The sequence below is a fragment of the Urocitellus parryii genome, chromosome 9 (assembly GCF_045843805.1).
Source record: "Urocitellus parryii isolate mUroPar1 chromosome 9, mUroPar1.hap1, whole genome shotgun sequence".
NCBI classification, from domain to species: domain Eukaryota; kingdom Metazoa; phylum Chordata; class Mammalia; order Rodentia; family Sciuridae; genus Urocitellus; species Urocitellus parryii.
In genome coordinates, this window is record NC_135539.1 from 88,438,196 (window position 1) to 88,464,455 (window position 26,260).

At 37.8% G+C, this 26,260-nt stretch overlaps 3 protein-coding genes across 6 annotated transcripts in view; 1 reads left to right on the forward strand and 2 right to left on the reverse strand.

Annotated features, from left to right (window-relative positions):
- Nucleotides 1-12,179, reverse strand: part of Opn3 (opsin 3) — a 41,454-nt gene extending 29,275 nt beyond the window's left edge. For 2 of the 3 annotated variants that reach the window (XM_026390761.2, XM_077802677.1), the window contains exon 1: nt 11,719-12,179. In XM_026390761.2, the coding sequence (XP_026246546.1) occupies nt 11,719-12,091 (373 nt within the window). In that variant the 5' untranslated portion in view covers nt 12,092-12,179. Of the gene's footprint in view, nt 1-7,822; nt 7,911-11,718 lie in introns of those variants that run through there. The other variant, XM_077802678.1, reaches the window with a different exon arrangement.
- Chml (CHM like Rab escort protein) lies at nt 1,139-7,609 on the reverse strand. Its single transcript, XM_077802676.1, has one exon. The coding sequence runs from the start codon at nt 7,573-7,575 to the stop codon at nt 5,629-5,631; it is 1,947 nt and encodes a 648-aa protein (XP_077658802.1). The 5' UTR covers nt 7,576-7,609; the 3' UTR covers nt 1,139-5,628.
- Nucleotides 12,180-23,682: 11,503 nt separating the features above from the next.
- Wdr64 (WD repeat domain 64) overlaps nt 23,683-26,260 on the forward strand; it is a 125,873-nt gene continuing 123,295 nt past the window's right edge. For both annotated transcript variants that reach the window (XM_026390771.2, XM_077802823.1), the window contains exon 1: nt 23,683-23,827. In XM_026390771.2, coding sequence (XP_026246556.1) covers nt 23,683-23,827 — 145 coding nt within the window. The remainder of the gene's footprint in view (nt 23,828-26,260) is intronic.

A 26,260-nucleotide genomic window follows, 5' to 3' on the forward strand; every position in this document is an offset into this window, starting at 1 on the left:
AAATTGGAGGAACTGCACCCCCTGCTGTTGCAATGTGAATACATAAGGTGGTTGGTTAAATGAAAAGGAACTCTGCTAGAAACAATGCCTCTTTATAATGAAGGTACACATTTAAAAATCTTCAGAGGGAACAACTCAAGGCAAATGGGAGCATGACTTGATCCATCCAGATAAAAGCAAATTAAACTAATCCTTACTAGAGGATTTCTTGGTATTAAAACTGATCTGCTTGTCTCACTTAGATTACTTTACACTTCCTACTCTCTAAACCCCCAATGATTTTTGAGTTTCTGGACCCAATTTCTTCTACCTTCTCTTTGCTCTTACCCCAAGCAGGACACAAAGCTTATAACTGCTATACTAATAAATAATTAGTAGCTGAAATAGATTTCAGAAAGTGCTAGCTGACCCAGATTTTAACCCTTTAACTACCTGTTTCCAAGGGTGTAACAAAAGATTTGGGCACCCTATAAAATAAATGCCATGCATTTTTTTCTTTGGTGAATTAAGGGAACGGGAACAGTAGTATTTACAACTGAAATTGTGATGTATAGTAAAGGTATAAAGTACTCATTAAGGTAAAAGAGACTTTAAACTAAATATTCTAAACAAAATGTTTCTCAGGTAGAAAATTTATTCTATTCATTTTTATATTTCTGGATCTTAGAATCCAATTGGTGTTTAACCTGTTTGTTGAATTAAATCATCTTGATTTGGATCTCTAGGGACTGGGAGAAATGGTCTGCCTGCATCCTCAGTCCTGAAATCTGTCCTCAACATAGGTCTCCTTGCAACATAGGTCTCCACTTCTATGAATCCAGCCTTCTTCTCTCTGCTCTGACACTCCCATATTATGTCTGTTCTTGGATTTGGGGCCATGAAAGTATGCAATTTCTAACTGCTAAGGTCCTGGAACGCATTACTGTTATTTTTATTATCATTCTTTAATGCTGGGCAATTAAGTTACGAAAGATACAAAGTCCATTGTGACCAAGAATTCCTTTCCACCAAGACTTAGAAAACTTTCTGCCACACATTTCTGGAGATTAACTTTTTGAACCTTTACCACTTAGAATTTTTTAAAAAATTTTTAATTTAAAGTAGAATCTGAGGAGTTTCCAAAAAATCAGTAATTTTCTCAACAATTAAGAATTCCAACTTACAATAAATCTTTTATTCTTTATTTTACACATCAGTATTTTACAGAAAAAGAACCCCTTATTAAGCTGCAATTACTTAAATGTCTTCTGATTCTTTTCAACACAGATACATACAAATTTATACAAATATGTAAATATATGTTCTAATTAACATTTTTTGATCTCAGTTTTGCATACAATTTTACATATATCAATATTAACTAATGGCTATATGTTTATGATAGCAACAACAATACACCAAAATTTATCCATTTCTGAATTAATAGGCTTTTTTTCTTTTAAATTTGTATGAAAGGAACTGCTACAGGTAGCTTTTTCTTTCTTTCTTTCTTTTAAGTATTTTCCCAGGCATACATGTGGTATTCAAAGTGATCTGGTATATTTAAAAAAAAAAAAATCAGTTATAGAGCTCTTGTTAGTCTTCTAAAAAGTTCTTTAAAATGACTACTAATATATAGTGCTATTGGTATAGACAAACACAAATTTAAAAGTTTTGCTTAATAGCAAGAACTAGGTCAAAGTCATTTAAATCTCCTTTTAAAATATTTAACTTGAACATCTTTCTAAAAATTTATTTTTACTTATATCTTCTCATTTGTAACCTATCCCTTACTAAATCTACCTAGTAAAGAGGATAAAGCCTTAAGGATTTCCATCCACTTTTAAAAACATTATTAAACCACTTATATAATGCAAACACCCTTTTTATTCCATCTTTTCTTTTTGTTTATTATAATTTTTCATCTTTTTATTTGTTGATCTACCTTGTCAATATTTCTCATTGCCATGAAGTTCCTTGGCACCAATATTGGAATGAAAATTGTAATATTTTCGTTTTTACTTTTATAGTTAACATTTTAATTCAACTGGCATAAGTTGCATTATCATATGGTGTTAATCTATGTCCACAATGAAACAACTAGTCTTTCTACCAATAGTTATTAAATACTTTCTGTCAGTGGCTATTAAATACCTCTTTCTGTTTATTCATATTAGCTAAGCTTTCTGCTCAGCATCACAGAGTTTTTAGATAAGTCACTCAAAGGCATGCTTCAAAGACTTAAAAGGCAAAGCTCCCACTTTTTCTCATAATTTAAAAACATCTTTACCTGTTTACTTGCCTAGGTAATTTCTTTTAATTCTGTCAAGTTACATGAAACATCCAGTAGGAATGTTAAATGGTATTAAAATAAATCTACACATCCATGTCATATATTGACATTCCTTTGGACAATAATTTCATGTTCACTAACTCAATCCTCACAATAATTATTAATTCTAATATAGGTGGTAAAATGGAAGCTAAAAGTGTTTTTCCCTGAGATGAGACAACTAATAAGATGTGATGCAAGGACTCCACATGTACAACTTTTCCATTATATCAGGATGTCTCTCATGAGAGTATGCACATATTTTAAATTTAGCTCCTTCAACCTGCTTCTATTTAAGCATTTTTCTTAAATTGTCTCAATATAGTTGCATAACATCCTTTATATGGTTCATATATATTAATACCCAAACACTTTAAATTGCAGTCACTGTTGGCATATAGAAATTAGATTTTTAACAATGATATATCCTGCAACTTCCTGAATTAGTCTCATTAATAGATTTATATGACAGTATAAGATTAGCTAGCTATAAAGCCATGTAAATAGAAAATAAAATTTGTGGTGTTTTCTTATCTTTCTTATTTTGTGAATTTCTTTTTCTCAATGGCAAATTTCTTCAACCATATATAAAGAAAATGGTGCCAGCATAGTTTAATTTCAAACTGAGAAATATCTGTTTCCTCAATATGAATATTAATTATTAGTTTCAAGTAATTATCACACTAAAAAAATGAAATAATTACCAAAGATAATTAAATCAAAGATGAATGATAAATTTTTAAAGAGTTGAGACTACTAACTTTGGCAGTAGCTAATACTTTGGATTTTTTACCATTTTATTCTACTTATGTTGATACAATGGCTGCTTTGCTGAACATCAGCCTTCTAATTCTGAGTCACAATAAATAAAGACTTTTGTTGATATATTATTTGCCCACATTTTCCTTTTCATATTGCATTTGCTAAGAATGAGACCTTTTAAAGAATGTTTGAATTTTAATATTGAAGCCGTATGTACCTCAAAATGCAATTAATGTAAGTATATCATCTTTTTTGATACACATTTTCCTTAAACATTTAAAAAAGTTAATAAATCCATTGGGTCAAATTCTATTTTGTCAGAAAACTATACTACATTATAATATCCTCTATATTTTTAAATGCTTTTTACAGTTTATAACTTGTCTTATTTCCAACTTGCTATTTTGTATTGATTTAAGAAAGTAAGATATTCATTTTGTTAGTTTTTTAAAACAATCTCTATTGTGGCCTCATATAATACTTTTTATTTTTATTTCCATTATGTCTGTAGATACCATATTTTGAAACTTTTCACTGTTACTTTTCTGTATTTCTCATGAATAACCTGTGATACTGAAAAACTGAATTACTTTCACTTTCATTTTATTTATCTTACAATTTTATTCATTTTAATTAGTATTTTGTAGTAATTAGGCATTTCAACTTTTTGATAGGTTTAAACTTTAGGATCTACTTACTAATATACCACTTTACTGTATTTTAAAAGTCAATATTAATATCAGCCCATGATTTTTATACTTCCAGTATGCTGTCAATTACTTAAATCTGTCTTACTTAAATCTGTGATGAAGGACTGAATTAGAACATATTTTGGTCTACTAACATTTTTTAGAACTTCAGACCAAAAGATGTCACCAAAGAGCATTATTTTGTTAAACTTATGTTGAATTCTGCTTCAATGAGATTCATAGCTCTAAAACATTTAATTAATCTTATTCATATTTCTCTGACTTAACAATAAGCTGAAAGACCAGGGTCTGTCTACTTTTCTTGCCCAGCAACATTAGATTTTGACTTTCATGGGCACCTTTTCCTTCTCATTCTGTACCTATACGTTTCTAACAATGATTGCAGATAGAAAGATGAATGGTTTATGGAATCATGAAAGAATGGGTTCCGATACTGGCTCATCCACACATCAGAATGAGTAATGATTAATAACTGAGTCTCCATACTTCTTTGAAAATGTATGCAATAGTATCTGCCTTATATTATTGAGAAACTGTAGTGAGAAAGCACAGTATGCCCAGCACATAGTAAATGCTATTTTGAGAACAAACACGGTTATGAAATGATTTGGGTTTCTATAGGATTATCATTCTCTCTGCCTGAGGACTGGAAATGGAATTAATCATGGAAATTCACCTCCGCTGACAGCTTCCCAAGCTTTCACCTTAGAAAGTTGGAGTAAATGACCTTTTTTTTTTTTAAACTTTGGATGGGGGGGCATTTATTCTCCAGATATAGCTAAGAAGCAGAAGTAACTATGAAGGCTGTTCTTACCTATTTGTGGGATGGGACACAACCATAGGGGCACAGTAAATCCTACTTTGACTCAGTATCTTGGCTACTATTGCTAATTAAAGTGACAGAGACAAGGTGGTAGTTTCATCCTGAGAAAACTGGGATAAGAAAATCTATTTAAGCAGAGAATTTTAAAATCATCTATAATCCTAGGTTAAAAGTGTCCCACTCAGTTTTTCCTTTGGATCCTTTTTAGAAATTTTGGAATGGTCATCCTGAAATATCTTTTTTCTGGGGTCATTTATTTTTTTATTTTGGCCTGAGTTACTTGTTGGAAGATCTTTTGTTTTAGATGTCAAAGCAAGGTTTTAGAGATTTTTTTTTAACTACTCTAACTTCTAAATTTCCTTGGAGTGTATCTCCCACAAATGAGCTCTTCAACTACAAACTCTTGACTCTTTAAAGTAGAAGGCTATAATGGTCTCACTGCTTCATGGGTTATAAGGGTCAAGTAGATAAATTCACCTGCAAAATGTATTGTTAACATCAGACTTAACAATTAGAAACAATTGTATTTTATCATATTGGTATTTGTACTATTGCTATTCCTACTACTAAGCCTACATGTTTATATTATTTATAAAAAACTCACAAAATTTATTATTTGTATGTGTTTCACTATTCAAGCAGAGGTGATAGCAATTTTAGTAGCTGCAATAGTAACTAGAGTGTTTCTTAAATGATATTAATTGTTCTGTAGATAAAGAAAATTTAAAGACCAGTAGTAGGCACAATACTACTTTTCTTTAGCAAAGCTGCTAACATGGAACCCTCACACAATACCCAATATTAAAATAAAGCTAATCCTTTTTTGATATTCTGGATCATGGAGCCGATTCTGAAATTAAAAAAAAAAAAGTCTAGTGACAAATAATAGGTTCACAAAGACACCCAGTGCCCAATGTCTCAAATCATGTTAAAGACATCTGCATACCATTCTTTTATGTAGGAAGCTGTCCTTCAAATAATAATATATCGATTCCAGGATGAAGAGCATTTTGAGTTCTTTTCTAATTCTGAAGATGCTTCCCCGGGCTTTCCAAGTTTTGGCTTTCCTCGGGGGATTCAAGCTTGGCCATTATTACGTTGGTTCCAGGAGCTTCTGGTTGCTTATCATCACCATCAAAGATAATGTCTTCTGGATTTGGAGGAGGAGGACAGAATTCTTCACCAGGAAACATCTCCTGAAACAGAGTTTCTGCCTGTTTGACTGCATGCTCATTTCCCAGTCCACAGTCAGGCCCAGAGCAGACATAAACATTTGAAGGTAAGCCATCATAGGAGCTTCTGCTGATTCCCGAGGAATCTCTCATATTAAAATATAGAGCCCACAAAAGTCTTGGCTTTCTAAGTTCTTCTTTTTCTTCTTTTGTTTCAGTAAAAGGAGTGAATAATTTCTTCACCACGGATTCTAAGTCTTCTCTTGCTGTTTTTGAAGATGCACAGGTCAGATGTACTAGATAGGTGTCTTTCATGCATGTCATGGTTGATGAACATAATTCCGTGACCCGAACAGAACAGGCTCCTGATTCTATTGGAGGCACTATCAAAATGGAAATCTGTTGATCTGACTCTGTCTTTAGTATAGACTGATCTGTAATGAGTATTGCCCTTGAGATCTGTTTATACTGCACATTGGAGCATGTTTCCTGAGAAAGGTAACTATCCTCCACAATAAAATATTTAGCATTTATTCTTTGACCCAAGTGATCTATAATTGCTTTACATCTACCAGATTCTTTGTCAACTACAAGGCATTGTACTTTATGGCGAAGACAATAGATTCCACCAAAAACAGCACACATCCTGCAAAAACACTGGGGAATTTCTCCTTGGCCATATAAGGGAAATAAAAATGGAGTGTTGCCAAACCGTCCAAGACACTGAAGGAAGTTTTTTGTTGCTTTAAGGCCATCTAATGTGCTACATGATGATTCTGATGTCATTGCAATTGAGTGTAGTATAAAGTATTGGAGGCTGGGGGTTAACTTTTTAGTTTTTAAGAACTCTGAAAATGAACATTGCTTGAAATCTTGGTATTCATCAGGTTGTTGTTCATAGTCTAAACAAAAGGTAAGAAATTTCATCAGCATCCTTTTTTCAACCATAGTGAGTTCTTTGCTATTAAATACATCTGCTCTGGAGCAAGGCACCTGTTCTACCTTTCCTTCCCGAAATGCAAGAATCCTAGTTACATTTTTAAATTCTGCATAACGACTAACATTTGATTTGATTAAAAGATCAATCAGTGATCCTTGGGAATATAGCAGCTTTGATACCAAATCAATATTAAATCTCCTGCCTTCTTCAACTATTAGAGGGTAAGTAATCCTATTTCTCTTTGGCTGATCAATGTTATCTTCTATTGTAGGTTTGTTTTCACCTTTACTCCCACCTGAAATTGTGTGTATACAAGTTTTATCTTTCTCTAATGATTCTTGTACATCAGTTATTTCTAGTGAAATATCTTTAGCACTTTTTTGGGTATGTTGGGCAGATATTTCAGAGCTAGTGAAGTAAGAGGAGTCCCTTTCTTTGGGCAAGCACGCAGAATCCACAGATTCAATGAGGGTACTAGACGCCATTGAGGAGGGACTTTTCTGAAGAGCACCGATCTCTTGAACATTGTGCTCTTTATCTTGACTGGCATAGCAAAAAACTTCTATGTGTTGAATGGTTTCATCCTTCTTGCAAAGAGTGATGCCTTCCTCTGTTTCATGAATCAAGTCTTGCCAGGCAGTATTTTCTTCCTCAGTATCTCTGTTTTGCTGATACTCCTGCAACCAGGATAGCAATCCTGAAAAACTGAAACTAGCCCAATTCCCTCCATAGTAGCTTCTTGAATCAATATGTAGAACCCTCTGTCCACTTCTTGAGCATGCAGCAGCAAGGATGGATTCAGGCAGACCTGTCCCTATTATAACCACATCAAACTCTGTGGGGAGAATGTCTGCCATTCTAGGAGGCAAAGTGTCTTGTGACAGCTGCTGATGAAGGAAATGTGTATAAATCTAGGCTGAGGGCTCTGCTGAGGTCTGCTTATGCATAATAAAATCTCTCCTTGTGATGTTCCAGTTCATCCCAGAAGCATTGGGTTTGCAGGTCCTAGTTGTTTAACTGTTTCCCTTTTTTAATGTATTTTTTTTATAAGCCAGTAGCATAAAACCATGATAAAGTACATCTAATCACATCTGAGAATATTAAAACGGACGTGTGGTTTTCATTTCTGCATTTCGGCTTAGCAGTAAATGTCAAAATGCATCACATATGCATTTGTGACTGGAACTCTTCTCTGAAAGAAGAAAATTTAAGAAAGAATACAACTGTAAACAAATAAGAGAAGTAATTTCATGCAATACCAATTATAATCTACTGGAACCTGACTTAATATCTGGATACAAAACTCTACTAAAGCAAGTCATCAAATGCTTTCTCACATATTTTCTACTTTCTTGAAAATGAACAATACAGGCATATCCCCCTCCCCAAAATAACCAGAATAATAAAGAATGAAAACAGTGGCCCACAAAAACAAAAAAGAATTAGCATAACTTAATTTTGGCTTTTAAGAAACCACCTGAATAAAACTATATACAGCTGTGAGCTTTGACTGAATGAAACGTGTGGCTTCACTGTGTTTATGGAAACAGATCATGTTCTATACAAATACTGTCACAATTAGGAATATTTCTGTGCCCAAGAGTCTACAGGTGATTTTGGTAAAGCCAAGCATAAGACTTTTTCTTGCCCCAACCACCCTTAGAATCTTGTGATAGCAACAAGCAACTATTTTGACTGAGTTATTAACCAGTCAGATTACTACATAAAAATTAATTCAATAAAACAGCTGGCATTTAAAAATATTTAGGCACAAAAGAACAGAACGAGGGGAAAAATGTACATATAATCAGTCTTTATATGAACGTACATATGCATGTGTGTATTTTATAATTAAAAAAAATCCTAGTTTCACATATTAAAATATCTTAACATAAATATCACCCATTTCTAACATTTGAATAAAATAATGGTTTGCATTTTTGCCAAACTCTAACCCTGAATCTCTGTGTCCCAAGAAAAAAGGTTTTTCTAAACATCCTCGGCTGAGGATAACAATAATATGTTATTTATTTAATTTTGAAGGTGTGGTGCAGGAAGTCTCCCCATTAACCTCCAGCATGATGCTGGTTATAGTCTATCTGTAGAGCAAATGTTTGATGCTAGGTGTGGCCAGAAGTGGCATAGCAACGGCCTAAAGGGATACTCACCTGGAAGTCTTCAGGTTAAAGACATACCCTACAGTGCTCTTTTCTATCCATCCTGGTACAGTAGCAGTGAAAGTTCTTAGACCTTTAATTTTTACTACCATTAATTCTACCTAAATCTAGACTGGCACAAGCTGGACCTGCCAAGACCAGAAGGACTGATTATTATGGATACTGGTTAAAAAAAAAAAAAGCCATTCAATCAGAACTTAGATTAAATTGACTAGGTTACTGACCCATTGCTCAGTTTAACTGAAATGGTGATCCTAGCAGTCCTATTTAGTCAAAAGTTTCTGCCTCAAGAACATCAGATTTCACTTATATTCAGAATTCTCTGAGAAACAGGATCTGACAAAATAAAACACCTGCCTGATATATTCATGCATGCATATATATACCTGATTTACTCTAGTAAAAATATACTGATTTGCTTATTCGGTCTTCTTCTAGCGGGTTGTAAAGAGGAAGACAGAACCTATGAGGGTATTGAAGAATAACAACCATGGTATGTGCTTATTCTTGGCTTAGAAGGGAACAGGGCTGAGAGTAGGAGATGAGGATACAAGACATTAGCACCAATACCCAGCACCATCTAAACTACACATATCAAAGGAATCCTCAAAATACAAAGTAAGAGGATGATCTTAAAGAACATTAAGCTCAATTACTCCATAATAAAAATGAAAAAACTGATGGCAGGGGAGACTTGAGAAAGCCCACAGGATCAAAAGCAGGACCCATCCTTTTACCCTAAGGCCAGTGAATTTCCCACTGGATGGGAAAGTCTCTCCAAACCCTAAGGAACAAGCAGCTACTTCTGGTATTTTTAAATTCCCTCTCCCTTCAAAACTTCATGGTCGATTTGTTCTTGTTCAGGGTAACAACAAGGGAAAACTTTCATCTGTAATCCTAATCTAGAAGCACACTTCAGGCAAAGAAATTCTTAATCTTTACTAAGAACTTTTTAAACCCCACAGTAATCTCACTCTTGTTTCCAGTGTTTAAGTTTGACCCTTTAATCTCAGAGTGTCCACCTCTAATTCTAAAATGAGGATATCATGGTTGAAAGCACTAACTAAACACCTTGAGAAGTAGAGCAGCCATCAGGTAAAATATTATGTGGCGAATGTTTCTAGCATCTTAGAAAAATCACTTCTGATTGATATGTGACCTGATCAGGGATGGTAAAAGAGAAAAAAGAGGCATACAAGAGTGTGGGGGCCAGCAAAGAAAATGGGTGAGGAAGCACAAATTAAAACAAACAAACAAAAAAAAAAACCACCACCACAACAAAAAACCTAGATACATCCTTGTTTTCAAACTCCCTTGTGCACAATTTTCCAGCACAGAAAAGGCACTTCATGGAAATAAGAATTTTCATTTGTGTGAACCAACAACCGTTGCCCACCTTGGGGGGCTTTACTGATACCTTAAGCTTAGGCTTGAATCACCTTCTTCAAAGTTCAGCGGGGCCTACAAAACTGCCCAATAGATATCTTTAATTAACATAAAGAGTGTAATCACAGAGTCATCTGTACATTTACAGTCCCTTCTGCAAGCTTCAAATTTTTGCATTAAGGAAATTCTCAGATTAATCCTTATTGGGGAGGAAGAGAATACTAAAATCATTGAGGCAATCAAATAAATGAAATCATGACTTCTCTGACATTTTCTTGTTTCTCTTGAAATATTAAGAAAATTAACCATGAAAAATAGCATAATATTTGGGTTTGCTACAGCATAGAGGGTTGGTGAATAAGAAAATATTTGTAATGGTGTTATAAAGACTTTTGATCTCTAATATCTGCCAAGATAATAGCAGTAATAAATCATCAATGGATTTCAAGACTTAGAAACTTCAAGACCTCAAAAATACACATTTCTATTTCAACTCTTTGTACAAATGAAATTCCTGGAATACACAAAGTAAGTTCTTTTCTAAGCTTAGAATATGTCTTGAATCATATACTGGGGTTGGGCATCCTTCAAAATGTCATCTCAATGAGACCTAAAAATCTTCCATAAGGATTAGGAATACTGTACAAATAAATCTTCAATCAATTGTCAAGTTCCACCTTTAATGAAATATATTGGCTACATAGCTAATTATTTGTTCACCTGTTTTGGGATTCTCTGAGCCGTTGATTTTGGTATGATGGAAAGTATAAAGGAGGAAAAATACAATATAAAATACCTGATAGGACACATGCCAATCTGCATTCTAAGAACCTGAATGAAACTTTCTCATTCCTTAGGAAACAAAGGTTTACAACTGTTAATGAGCAAAAGAAAAAATAATAGAAGCTGCCACAATTTTAGGTCGCTACTTCTCATTTTAGGAAAAAAACAATATATGAATTAAATGTCTTGTCTCTTCCTCCAACTTTCATGAGATAAGCTTTTTTTCCCCTCTTGGATCTCTTGACTCTACAGGCCCTCGTTTCCTCAAAATGTAAAACGTTGTGGTGAAATAAATGCCCTGTTGAGTTTTTATCAAGAGGTGAAAACAGAGACCTGAGATGAAAGATGAGCTTGCCTGAAGCCAGAGACTTTATGCAAGGGCTGGAGCCTGAAAGAGCAGCTCAGGATGAAGCCGCTTTAGGGTCAGAGTGCGGGGGAAGAGGCGGGCCCCTAGAGCCAAGTCGCGGCAGCGCGGGTGGAGGAGACTAGGGAAGGTGGCAGACACACCATGCACTGGGGGTCGCGGGGGGTGGCAGAAGGGGTGGTGAGGCTCTGCAGCCGTGCAGGAGCGAGGGAAGCCAAGCAGGAGGGAAGTGTCAGTGCTGGGAGTGGGGAGCTGAGGCGAGGATGCTTCCTCCTCGTGGTCCAACTCACCGAAGAGGCTGCTGCTGAACCCGTCCCACACGCAGCCCACGGTGTCCCACACCCAGCGGTTCCTTAGGCAGGACACGAAGGTAAAGGTGACCCCGAAGAGGGACATCAGCAGGTCGCCGAGGCTGATGTTGACTAGGAAGAGGTGAGTGGGTGTGCGGAGCCGCTGGAACTTGTAGTAGAGGACGAGCACCAGCAGGTTGCTGCCAGCGCCCAGCAGCCCCACGGAGCCAAACAGCAGAGCCAGGCGCTCATAAGTGCCGGGACTGAAGAGCGGTGTGGGGCTCAGCGTCCCCTCTGGCGCCGACCCCTCGGCGCCCGCAGGCCCGTCGCCCTCCCAGGAGCCCTGGCTGCCGCTGCGGTTCCCCGAGTACATGGCCCGGCGCCGGCGCGCTCGGCAGTCGGAGGCGCTCAGCGTCCGGGTGGGGCCCGGACACGGGAGTCGGCTCTGGCCATTGCACCGAAGGCTGCGCCCAGCGCGCGCTAAGGCACGCCCTCCCCGCCCCTTCCGCCCGGCGCCCCTCCTAGCCCCGCCCCTGGCGCGCACTCGTAGCTTCGCCCTCCTGCGGCGTGTCCTCGTAGTCCCGCCTCTACTCTCTGGTCCCCCCTTCACTCCTGCCCCCGCGTGGACGCGCATGGTAGGTGAGTCTGGAGGACTCATAGGAGCACAGGGAGGCAAATCAACCTCATTCAATGGTTCTGCACATTCCCATCTCCCCGCGCGCATTCAGCTTAAAAACATCATGTCCTCTCACCCATTCACTCACATACTTATGCATTCATTCATTCATAAATATTTATGAACGCCTCCATTTACCACGTGCCTGCAAAAGGGTTGGATTAAGTACATCCACACTAGGCTTCTCTCCCCCACCCCCCCTCCCTTCCACCCCCACCCCCCCTAATGAAAGCAAAAGAAAACAAAATGTTGAAAAGATTGGTAAACGGTACCAGCCAAACAATCTTACAAATAGGGAAACTGAGGAAGAAAAAAAAACCATTAAACTGATAGATAAATTGACAAATTTAACTGCCTGAGTGCTGGAGGACATATTCAAGGACTTTAAAGAATGTGCTGCAATGGCGAGAGATAGGAAGAGAGAATCATGATAAAGAAGGAAATGGCATTAAAGTGAGACCGAGTTTAAGCACCAGGCTGTACCCCAAAACCTTTCTGTCCTGATATAAGTGGTGTAGCTGAAGCCCTTCAGTGAAGGTGACTGCCTGGGCTGTGCCCCATAGCTTCAACCTAAATCTAGCAGGTATAGAAAAGTAAGTGCTATATTTAGAACAGGACACATTTTCCACTGGGCCTTGAAAATATAGTACATTTCAAATATAGATTGTGAACATGGTTACACTCTTCAAGAGCTGCTTTTGCCTCTATTCCTGCAGGGTCTCTAACAAGACCTCACAGGAGGATGCACCCCACAGCCACACACACAGGCTATCCTTGGCCCTGGTAAGTAGGCTGAGTTTGTAGAAGGGAAAGTAATTGCTCTACATGGAGATATTTATCCCTCTAGCTTCAAAAGATGAGTCAAGAATGGCTAGCTTCAAGGAATTCCTGTTCCAAATTTCCTAGAAATAGAATCTAATCTTCTGGATGGTCAGCTCTCCACCCTGTTGTGTTGAGCAACAGTCAAGGGGCAGTGTGCTCTGTCCTTTGACCTTGATTTTCCTTTAAGGGTTCTAAACTGGACTTTCCATTTATGAGATTATCTAGCGCATCCACCCTTTAAAACTTTAATTTTATATTTCAATTTTATTATTTTATATTTTAGAACCTATTCAGTTCTGTTTAAAATCCACTGTGTTTTCACCTTAGTGCCTCTTCTACAGTAAGTTCACAATAAATATTAGTTGAATGAATGAAAAAAGGACACACTGTATTTTTTTTTCTAAAGCATTCATTCTTTGGTGCTGAATCCTTCCCTCAAAAAGCTTGCATTCCAGTGTTTGTTTAGAAAGTAGATGATAATCAAATTAGTGCATATGTAGGATATCATATGCTAAATGCCATAAAGAATTATTAAGCAGAGAAAGGGTATGGAAGAGGGAGGAACCTGGTTATTATTTAGACACGGTGATTACAGATAGTACTTTAGGCACAGGATACATGTACTGAAGTGGGCCTGTGCTGGTGTATTTAAAGAACAACAATAAAGCTGAAGCCAGATTCACAGATAGGTAGTTAGTGTAGTTAGGTAAATGGGGTCTAAAATCGAGTAAGATAAATAAAATGGAGGCCATTATTGAGAATGGAGTCCAGGAAACAAGAGCAGCACTTGGGGAAATTGAAATGTGAATGTCCCCAAGGTCTGGAGCCCATCCTAAGGAAATGTTAATGAAGCAGCTCCCAGCAAACAGGGAGATGCTAATCCAAAAACCAGGCCCTTCCTGACCAGATTATTCCTTCAGCCCAATTAGCCCCTATCTTTTGGGCCTTCCCATCTGCATTCTATCATTGTAAGATAATGGAAAACAAAGGACACGGGTGTGGGAAAGCTGAAAGAAGACCTTAGCTATAAAAAAGGGAAGAACTCCCCCTTCCACTGATTCTGCCTTTTGGGCCCCCTTCTTCCTCCAGGAGGAAGTCTTTTCTGCTGTCCTTTAATAAAGCTTCCACTTTCCAGTCTAAACTTGCCTCAGCATGCTTCTCTGGTGTTATACTTCAGCATTCGGGGAAGCAAGGGCTCCTCACTGGTAAACAGTGGTAACAAAGCCAATATGAGTGGGGCAGAATGAAACTAGGAAATGTAAGACTGGAAGACGCCGCACCACACGACACAGATCACCAAAGAGGTTCCACTTTATTACCAAAGGCTGTGTGTTTATATAGGTCTAAGGAGAGTCGCCCGTTTATTGGCAAGCTCTTCCATATGTCAGTTCCGGAGCCCAAGAAATTAATTCTAATTGGGGCTGAGGCTTCCCACCAGCAGGATTTGAACATTGGCGCCGGAGGGAACGTTTCACGCCAGTGAAAAATACAAAGAGGAGAAAGAGGGTCGTTAGATGCCATGCTGGGGTTTTTCTCTGGGGTGCTGCTGCCGTTATATGTTTTCCCAACAGGAAATGGGGGCAGAGAGTTGGGTGAGCACTGATTGGCCTGATCATTGCAGAGTCTTGGCTATTGTAATAAAAGGACTTTGGGTTTTATTTTATACAGAATAAAGCCCACGGAAATACCATGTTTTAGTCAGGTTTTTCACTGCTGTGACCAAAGAGCAACAAGAACAATTTTAGAGGAGGAAAGTTTATCTGGGGGTTCATAGTTTCAGAAGTCTTAGTCCATAGGCAATTGGCTCCATTCCTCCGAGTTTGAGGTGAAGCAGAACATCATGGCAGAAGAGTGTGGTGAAGGAAAGTGGCTCAGGGCATCACATCAGGAAGCAGAGAGAGAGAGACTCTACTCACCAGATACAAAATATATACTCCAAAGGCATGAACCCAATGACCTACCTCTTCCAGCCACACCCTACCTGCCTTCAGTTATCACTCAGATAATTGTTGTGATTACCACGCCCCCCCCCTTGCCGGTTACAAGTTCTGCTCCCTCACATGTTGAAGTATAACATTAGAGAAGTATGCCAAAGCAAGCATATAAATAACATGCAGGGTTTATTTAAAAAGAGGTAACATAGATTTCTCCCAGGAGGGAGAAGGGGGCCATAGCTGGTATCCCAAGAAGCAAGGATGTTCTGCCTCTCTTATAGGTCTTAGGCTTCCTTTGTTCTCCTGCTCTCTTCCCCTTATCTCCTTCCTGCATAGAGATGCTCTGTGGGATGGCCAAAAGGTAAGAAGCAGGTGGACTGGGTAAGGGCTGGATATTTTTACAACTCCCTGTAGCTGGGGGGCAGGGGCAATTCCTAGAACAGGTTACTTTAGTAGGTTATCTTGATAGGGTGGAGGAAAGACTCTGAAGTCTTTTCAGTCCCTCAGGGGAAGTCTCCAACTTCCTGGACTTACTCAAATTGGCTTCCTTGATCCATCATGACTCAATTTACCTATCTATACTGATTGCCTGTCTAATTCTGGCCTCATTTATCAGGGATTAGTTCATTGATTGGGTCAAGGCTTTCCTAACCCAATCATTTCACCTCTAAGCCCTCTTGCACTGTTTCTCACACGTGAGCTTTTGGGGACACCTAACATCTAAACCATACACTATGCAAGAGAAATAATAGCAGTGAATGAAAAGGAAGAGTAAGAGCCTTTGGCAAATGTTTAAGAATGTTGATTCTGTTATTTTTTACAGTACTGAACTTGACATAAATAGGCAAGATATCACATCTACAATTTTCTTTGTTAAACATAAAAATGTTTCTTTGTCAATTTCTGAATTATGTATTGATGGAATAATGACAAAGTATTACCACTTAAAAGTAAGCACAGTACTAGAATAAGAATAAACACAATGATCTGTTATAGTTAAAGCTTCGTCCCGGGTTTCATAAACTGACTTCCAGATCACTCATGTATAATCGAATCAAGACTTTATTGAAGCACACTGGTGGCGGCTGACCAGAACATAAAGCTGTTCCCCTGATCAGCCCCGAATAATAGCAAGGACACTCCTTATAAGCCTGAAAACTGCAAAAGGGATGGGCCAGTGTGGGATACTTTACTCAGAGTCTAGCCAATGTAAGCAAGCCAGGAACAGAAGCGGGACAGTGCAATCAAGCGGAGAGAAGCCTAACCAATCACAGTTAGCCCAGTCACCCCAGTTACAGAAACAGAGCCCTGTTACCCTAGTTACAGAAACAATGTCCCATTAGGTAGTTTCATGTTCTTGAAGGTTTCTATAGCAAAAGGAAAAGAACATCTTGCCCCAGTCATGACCCTTCTACTTGGCATGGTTGTTTTATAGGATGAAGTCATAAAACAAAATGGAGTCACATTTGCTCCTACTATCACAATCAATGGTATAAAAAGCCAAGATATGAACCCTCAAATATATGGTCAATTGATTTTCAACAAGGATGCTGATAGGGAAAAAATAGTCTTCAATAAATATTGGAGAAACTGTATATCCATACACCAAAGAATGAAGTTGTACCCTATGTCATATACAAAATTAACTCAAAATGGATCAGAGAAATAACACATGGATCAAAGACTCAAACAGATTATTTGTACAGCAGTGTTCATAGATATACTATTTGTGATGGCCTAAATAACCCAAATGTCCATCAATGGATAAATGATAAACAAAATGTGAGACACACATACAATGGAATATTATTTAGCAACAGAAAGGAATGAAATTCTAGAACATGCAACAACATGGATGGACTTTTAAAATGTTATGCTTAAATGAAATAAATCAGACACAAAGGACAAATATATGATTCCACTTATATAACATACCTAAAATAGGCAATCATAGAGACAGAAAGTAGCATGGTGGTTTCCAGTGACAGGGAATTAGAGGGAATGGGAAATTTACTGGGCACAGACGTTCTGTTTGGAATGATGCAAAAATTCTAGAAATGGATAGTGTTGATAATTGTACAACCTTATGGATGTCTTAATGCTATTGAATTATACAATTAAAATAGTTAAAGTTGTAAATTTTGTTTGGTGCATTATACTGCAATTTAAAAACAAAAGAAAAAAGGCGGGTGATGGGGGAGCATGTGTAAATCATGCTTGTGCCTCACTGTCTCAGAGTAGAAGTAAACTCATGTAACCAGTTGATCAAACAAGCTGGACTGGGTATGATGCAAACAAAAAGTAACTTTAGTCTTTTTTCTCCCATAATTCATTTCAGATATCTTCTTTCCACTTGCTTTATTTATTTATTTATTTATTTATTTGGTCTTTTGATTAAAGGTTGGCAGATCCCAAAGCTTTTCTGAACATTTTCAATTAAGACAAGTCCTGGACATTATAATACTAAACCATTAAAACCTATGTAAAACTCACTGTGCAAAATAGTTTGCTTGGAGAGCTTCTGTGAGGGTGAGATAGAAAAACAAGCTTAGCTTCTCCCATTTCCTTGACTCATGACCTACAGATGCTGTTGTTGGCCTGTCTGGGCTCAAGAGAGAAAAAAAAAAATCTTCTTAATTGGTAAAGTTGTCATCTCATGTTGGAGCCCTCTGATTTTATCAGATTTTAAATGCTGTGCTTTTCTCTTCTGGGGTGATTTTTGGATTCTCCAGAGAACCTTAGGCCCCTGAGATTCTTCTTAAACACTTCCCTTGAGAAGCAATGCCTTCATCAACCAGGTGCTTGGGTTCCCCAGATAAAAGAGGCTCCATCGATAGAGCCCCTCTGAAGATGGGCCAGTGTGGGATACTTTACTCAGAGTCTAGTATATCACTTTCTGCAAATATGGTATGCATCCTTTCACCATTAAATTCTGGAAGTGCCCTCTATCTCTCCCCATCAGTGCTCAATGGATGGAAAGAAACCAGGGAAAGTTAGTGGCCCCTCAAAGTGTTCATTGTCTCCGCAAACTCCTATTAAACATGTTGCCTTCTTGCAAATAGTTTGGAGGTGAGAATGTGCACATATATGCAGATCTGGTCCCTCACCCACCTCCTGCATGGGTGTCCTTTAAAACTGGGGAGTTCATCAAGCCTTTTTGGGGTTACTCCCAAGGCAAAAAGTAATTTAGTTTAATATTCTCTTGCATTGGAGCATCAGTCACAATCTCTTTATGTTTCAAGACTGTCCTTTGCAAAGTATTGGGGAAGAGAGACAGAGACATGTTTTATCTGACATTCCTGTTTGGAGTACTCAATAATCCCTAGCCTTCTATGTCATAAATGTGTCAGCTGAGAAGGAACTTTAACCTTTACCCAATCAAGTTATCTCCTTCCCAAAACTGGGAAGACATCCTTCCTTGGTCTCTCTAACCCTGGTCTCTAGTAAAAAATAGAAGGGCCTTTGCAGAAAATCTTGCCAAGCATATCTGTACCTTTTTCTGCCTTAGGAATGTAATTTTGTGAATATTACTGAACTTTTTTTAAAAAAAGAGAATCTAGTATGCCCTTCAGGTTCTGACTATAAAGTCTCTATATACATACAATTCCTCAGATGGGTGAGATATAAGATCACCTTAATGAATAAACTATGCAAGCTACCCATATTCCCCCCAAATATATACAATGACTTTTAAAACAAAATCTTATTTGTAACCTTGCTGTTTTTATTAGTTAGCTTTCTGTCACTATAACAAATGCTGGAGATAAGAGAAAAGGTTTATTTTGGCCAACAGTTTTGGAGGTTTCAGTCCATGATCAATTGCCCTTGTTGCTTTGGGGCCTGTGGCAAAGCAGCACATCAGGGTTTAGCATAACCACTCACCTCATGGCCAGGAGTGAAAAAGATAAAGTGGAAGGGGCTAGGGTCCTTCTGTCCCCTTCAGGGGCATTCCCCAATGACCACAAGGCCTCCTACTGGGCCTGATCTCTTAAAGTTTCTACTACCTCTTGATAGTGCCTAACTGAGGACCAAGCCTTGAACACATGGGCCTTTGGGGACCAGTCCACATCTAATCTATAGCACTGTTAAAAACAGAGTTTAGGTGATGAAGGATTTAGGGAGGGGTAACTATTCAATTTCTTAAAGAAACCGGTTAGTGAAGTTGTGATTAATTAACAATATATATTTTTCCCATTAATATTCATCATAGTGAAAGTTTGGTAAGCAGGAAACAATATTTGTAAGCTTCTTAAAGGAAAAAATTAAAAAGTTATGCATGAAGAATTAGGAATCAGAATAATTTAGCAACAGAAGCTGGTCAGAATGAACTCCTTAAAACAGTGTAATAATACCTTAACAACTTTGAAAGAAAACAATTTCCAAACTAGAACTCTATACACAAATATCATCAAAGGCAAGCAAAGATCAGGATATTTTTAGACCTGCAAATATCAAAAAATTTGTCTTGGTCTGGGATGTAATTCAGTGGTGGAATACTTGTTTGGCAAGCACAGGGCTCTGGGTTAAATCTCCCGAAACCCTTCCTCCTGCAAACATATCTTCCAGGTGCTTTTTCTGGATATGAGCCAGCAAAATTAGGGTATAAATCATGGAAAAGAAAGACACAGGAAATAAGCCAAGGATAAAGGAATTCACAAAATGATGGTAAAGGTTTATGGCCATAGGACACCTATGCCCCACTGTACCTAAAGTCCTGGCTTCAGGATTGTGACTCAAGAGATAGACCCATGGAGGAGTGTTGTTACCAAGATATGTCCCCCTCATGTGTTGTCTTTCTATTTTGAATCTGCCTGGCCCAGGTTCTTGGCAATCCCTGGTCAGCCATGGCCACCCACTATTGAAGCTCCTGCCTCTCTCAGTGACCTGCCAAAGGAATCATCTGAGAACTTCCCTTTTATCCCAGAGGAGTTCTTCCTTGATGTAGCCTGAGAATTGGAGTTGGCCACAATGCATTAGGAGCAGAGAACACAAAGCAACCTATTGTCCTGGCAGGATTTCTATCAGAGGCTGCTACCTGGCCCAAAAGATAGACAGGTTGAGAATCCAACCATGCACCTTATATCACAGTCTGACCTGCCAACTTCCAAACATGGTTCTCATAATACTCGTGGAAGCTGAAGCCAAACTAGCTCAGAGAAACCATTCCCACCAATTATTTTGCTAGGGACTTACCTCTGACAGTGGCAATACCATTTCTTTTCTTGAATGGCTAAGGATGTGCTTGCTTCTAAATATTTTTCACCAATTCCTTTCACAGTCATTTACATGTAAAAAGTAATTAATAAAAATAACACATTTGACAAAATAGATGAAAAAGAAAAAGGAATAACTATGCTAACAAAAGCTACTAGAAACCCAGAGACAGATTTATAGAATAATACATACATTGAAATTTAAATAATGTACATAATTATATTAAAACTATAAAAGTATCAAAGTGTAGCCTGATTTTCTAAAGTTAATAGCCTTGTAAGAGCGGGAGGCAAGGCATAGTGGCGCCCACCTAGAATCCCAGTATGTTGGAAGGTTGAGGCAGGAGGATTACAAGTTCTAAGCTAGCCTCAGCAATTTAGCAAGACCCTAAACAACTTAGTGAGATCCTGTCTGAAAAAAAAAAAATAAATAAATAAAAAGGTGTAGGGATGTAGCTCCATGGTAAAGTGCCCCTGAGTTTAATCTCTAGTACAAAAAAAAATGTGAGGAACATGATGGATTTCTTTTAATATTCTTTAAATTCTTTAAAATTCTTTAAATTTAAAGAATATTAAAATATATCATCTTTGCAATAGAAAAAATACAAGTACAGATGCATCCTGTATCTTTATAAATGGCCATAATAGTTGTAAAAAATGTTCTAGCAAACTCCTCTAAGATGTTCCCAAATGGCCTTGCCGTAATATGCATTTAATATACATTTATACCTACTATCTCGGTGCCCACCCCCCATGATTCCACTGATGAAGCATTCCTCAAGATATAAGACACATTCCAGTGGTTAATTTTCAGTCCTTACTATGTATGGATGATCAATAGTACTTTGCACAAGTGACTGCTCCTTTAACTTCAATGCTTATCTGTAAATATTTCCATATGTAGCTCTAAAATATAACATTAAATAATAACAATGCTTTGATATTAACATTTCTGTCATGTGTTGACATCTAACCACCAAGTTGATGGTGTTAGGAGGATCTGCCTTTGGGAGATGACTAGGTCAGGAGGTCTCCATTCTCATGAATGGGATTAGTATCCTTATAAAAGAGGCTTGGAGGAAGCTGCCTTCTACCATGTGAGAACATAGAGAAGAAGCCACCTCTGAGGAATGGGGCACTCACAGATATTGGATTTGCTGGAGTTTTGGTATTGGGCTTCCTTCCCAGCCTCCAGAACTATAAGAAATAAATTTCTGATCTTTATAAATTATTCAGTCTAACACATTTTGTTATAACAGCACAAATGGAGAAAGACAAACAACATAAAATATAATTAGAATGTCTAATATAATGAATAACATTTTCTTAATATCATCAAATATCTAATCAGCATTTCAATTTCCAATTGCTTAGTAAGTATTATAATTACTTTCAGTGTGTTCATGGAGTCAGGCTATAAATATAGTCTACACACTAATTGAAGCTTCTGTCATCTTTTAACTTGGATTATTGAAATTGCTACCTAATGGATTTATCTATTTCTATCTATTCTTTCTCCCTTCTAGTTGTGATTCATAGAAAGCAACTAGAGCAATGCTTTTTAAATAGAATTCAGATCATGTAACTATTCTGCCAACTCCTGTATGTCTCAGGGTAAAAGCCTTTACAACAATAGACTATAGAATCCTCTATGATCTGCCCACCTCACCACCCTGAAACTGGCTCTTATCTCCCTTCCCCTCTCTCCCATCCCATATCATCCTAGACAAACAACCCATTTCGCTTTTCTTCAGAAATGTCAAGCAAATGTGGATCTTAGAACATCATTCTTGCTCTTCCCTGGAACATCCTTCTACCATCTATCCATGTGCCATGCTACCTTTACTTCCTTCATATTTCTGCCCAAATGTCTTTTTATTAATGTAAAAATAATTACTTTCCTTGAACTCCCCTGCTCCAACACATACCTTTGTTCTTTCTTCATAACACTCACCATCTTCTGACATATAACTTGCTTGTTTATTTGTCTACCTGTCTTATTTTAATATTAGATTGTAAATTCAAGAAGCTAACTTGCTCATTGCTATATCCTAGTGCCTCTAGCATGATGTTGGTATTCAGTAAATATTAGCTGAATGTATAGATGGATGAATATAAGAATACATGCATTAGGATCATAGGAAAGGTGGCTCTTCAGATGTCGCTGCATTGTATTTTGAAAGCTTTAAAGGAAAGAAAAGAAATAACATTTTTAGAGATCATAGAGAATGAAATTAGAGCTAGGAGATTTTTCTTTATGTATGATGTTAGAGATTTTCTTTCTCATAGATTGTAGCTAGAGATGGATGTCAAACAAACGGTATTGAAGCTGAAGGTGTTCCTCAATGTCATTTGCTTTATCTCTGTAAGTTCTTGCAAGATGTTTTAAAAAATGGACTACCAAAAGGGTAGGAACCTCATCTAACTCACCTAAACCATAGGAAGCTAACGAGTTGTTGATAAACAGACAACATCTCCTTCCCATAAAAAATTGTGAAGACTGAAAAATTTGATTCCATAGCAATTGGACTAAATGGGATTGGAGATTGTAATTAGAGGGAAGGGAGCATACAGAAAGGTCTCTTATTCCACTGACATCTCGAAAAACTTCCCTAACAGGAGCTATTCCTTCCTTATCCTTAGTTCATTTTATTGTTTTAAATGAAGGTCCATGAATGAAGGAATAAGAGGCATTTTTTTAAATTCTCTGTGATCTCTAAAAATGTCTTCACTTGAGGTAGAAATAACAGGTGCTTAAATACATTTTCATCTGTAGAAGTTCAAGCTTCCATATTCAGTGTAGCTACAAAAAATGAGCGTGAACTTCCTTCAAAGCACCGTGAGGGAGACAAAAGGTGTGAGGTGAGAAGAGATATAGAAGGGAGAAAGTAACGCCTACTTTTCTTACTTGGTATTTACCCATTTATCTTCCCTCTAAAGAAGTATACACCCACATACAAAACCTGTAGGAGAAACAAATTTCAATATCCTCCTTGTGAAAAAAGCAAAATGTTACAGAGACATTATGATGCAATGGGGACCATCTGAAGGACACTGCTAACATTATGAGGTCAGGAAGTTTTGCAGAAATGTTTGCCTGTAGGAAACGCGTTAGACCTAAGCCAGCCTTCCTCCCTACTAACATCCTATGGTAACTCTTACTCCTATCCATAGGCTGGAATTTGGAGATCAAAAGAATGAGACTTAGAGCAAAAATTGAGACAGCAGAGCAGCATTGCAGGAAAAGGAAGGTTTTTCACATTGGCAAATAAAATAACTTTTTATTTCTCTACAGAAATAAAAGATTCCCTGTGTCCATATGGATATCAGAGACAAAAAGCATTTCAGCCCTGCAGTTTTGATTAACAATTTCAGAATAGCCGTGAATGGGTTTCAAAAATTGGTTGAAGAGACAGCACTCCAGAAAAAAGGTGAAAGAGCAGGCTTGTTTTTCCCAAAAGAAGGTAAGAATAGTGATTATAGGGAAGTAGAGTTGGGGAGGTTGATTAGAACTGGGAAGTGTTTGAAGCCATCAGAGAAAACCAGTGTAGCTTAATAGCAAGGACACCAAATGTGGGTCCTGAAGATCTGAGTTCTTGTTCTTTCTTTGTCTCTAAATAGCTAATTTGACTTGGGGAGATGTTTTTCCCAATTCTCTGAATCTTCATTGTCTCAATTTTAAAGTTAGAGGATTGGATTAAATGACATCTCGGGGTTTTTTTGTAGGTACTACGATTTGATTGCTCACTGGTTGACCTGGGATTCACAGTAGTTAGTGTATAGTGACCATGTGGAAAGCCATATGCGCTGCTGTGTTAGCTTTCTGTCACTCTAACAAAATACCTGAGATGATCAGCATAAAAGGAGGAAAGGTTTATTTTTGGCTAAGAGTTTCAGAGGTTTCAATCCATGGCCAATTGGTCTGTTGCTTTGGGGCACACCATATGGGGTACACAGAGTAGAGGAAGCTGTTTGCCTCTAGGCAACCAGAAGGTAAAGAAAGAGAGAGAGAAAGGAAGTTGGATGTGGTCCCCAAATCCCCTTTAAGGCACATCCCAATGACCTAACTTCCTCCGACTAGGTCACACCTCTTAGAGATTTCATTACTTCGAAATAACTCCACAGGCTCTTGACCAAGTTTTTAACACATGGGGCCTTGGGGGACACTATTCAAACCACAGCAGCCATCCTTCTATATCTAAGGCTATCATGATACCATAAGGACTTTCATAAGCAATAAAAAAATGTTCTGTTTCACTATCATTCCATTGTCTGGGACAGTCCTCATGTCTCTAGGCAGGAATGATTTGAGCATGCTAAGATAAGGTGAATGTAGTGGACAGTGGTCTGCCAAGAGTATGACTCGCAGACAACCCAATGCAGAGCCATGGCCCTGTTCAAGGGGATTAGTATAGTATGCATTTGGGGGGGCCCCAAGGACAGTCATAAAGAGTAAGGCTGAATAGCACAGTCAAAACCCAATAGAACAAACGCTCTTATTGAAATAAAAGGAACAAGGGTCAAATAATTGCTAAAGGGACAATGTGGCCTGCCTTATGTGTGCTAGGTTACATAATCATATGTAAGTAAAAAATATTCATTTTGGGTGTTTGAACCCAAACCAGTATTATTTGAATAGCATTTAATAATTTATGTTATTTTAATAAGTATGATTTGCATGGCAATCTGAATAGACAAAGATTACTAACATGTCCATTTTATTTCTGAAAAGACAGGAGGTAGAGATGAGTCACCTGCCTAAGTCACTCAACTTTTAAGTATTAGAGCTAGGTGGTGTAAGTCCTATTAGATATGCACTTTGGGTAGTTTTGTACTTGGCCAGGCTTTCTAAACATCTCAATAAAACTTAATTTCCCCCAGTCAGTTTATTTCGTTCTCTGTAATTGATTTTCCAAATTCTTACCATCTTTTCTGAATCTTCTATGGGATCTCTGCCCCTCCCAGCCAAGTTTCCTATATTATACGGGAAAGCATGGCCCCAAGACATGAAGTCTCTCAAATTCCCTTTCTTCCACTTTCAAAGTACCTAAAGCAGCACCTGTCCTCCCTCCACCCTTCCAAGGCTGTCACTTTGCTACAACAGCCTCAAAAATCTTCTTTCACTGGCTTTGTCCTCTCAATCTAAAAATATACTCAAGTGCCCTGACCTTGACTTTCTCTTCCCTTTAGCTACCACTGTATATCTCTCCTTTGCTCCTCCACTAAATTTCCTTACAGCATTACCACTTCATTGTCAACTTTCTCCAGCCTGGCTTTCCTCATCACTTTGCTGAAAATGCTCTTACTAAGGTATTTGAGAACCTAACACAGTTGCCAAATTCAATAAATTGTTTTTCCCCTTTGCAGCCCACTTAGCCATTTTGCTGCATTGACACTGTTAGCCGCCTCTGCTTCAAGAAATGCCCTCCCACTACATCTTTTGTCATAATACTCTCTTCTGATTTTTCTCCTTTTCATTTTTTTCTGTGCCTCTTTTTCTCCTTGAGCTTTGCCTACTGTGTTCTCACTGGGTCTTATGGTGTAAACATCATTTGCCATGCCAGTTTATCTGGTATAACCTTTAACTGGGTCATAGTATTTTTCTCTTAGGTTATTACAACAGCCTGTTACTAATCTTCTTGACGAGAGTGATTCCTTTCTCTATACTTTTCAAAAAGCTTTTCCTTTTACAAAATTAGATCTGCCATATTCCTGGCTTATTAGCTGACCTCTGAAATTCATGTATGTTAACTTGGCACGCAGGCCCATTAACAATCATGCCTCAACTTATCTTTCTGGTCTCTGTTCCTGGCACTTTCTTTCCGCACCTTCTGCCCTATCATAAACTTTTTAGCATTTCTAAGTATGTCATACTCTTAATCATTGATTTTGCTGCA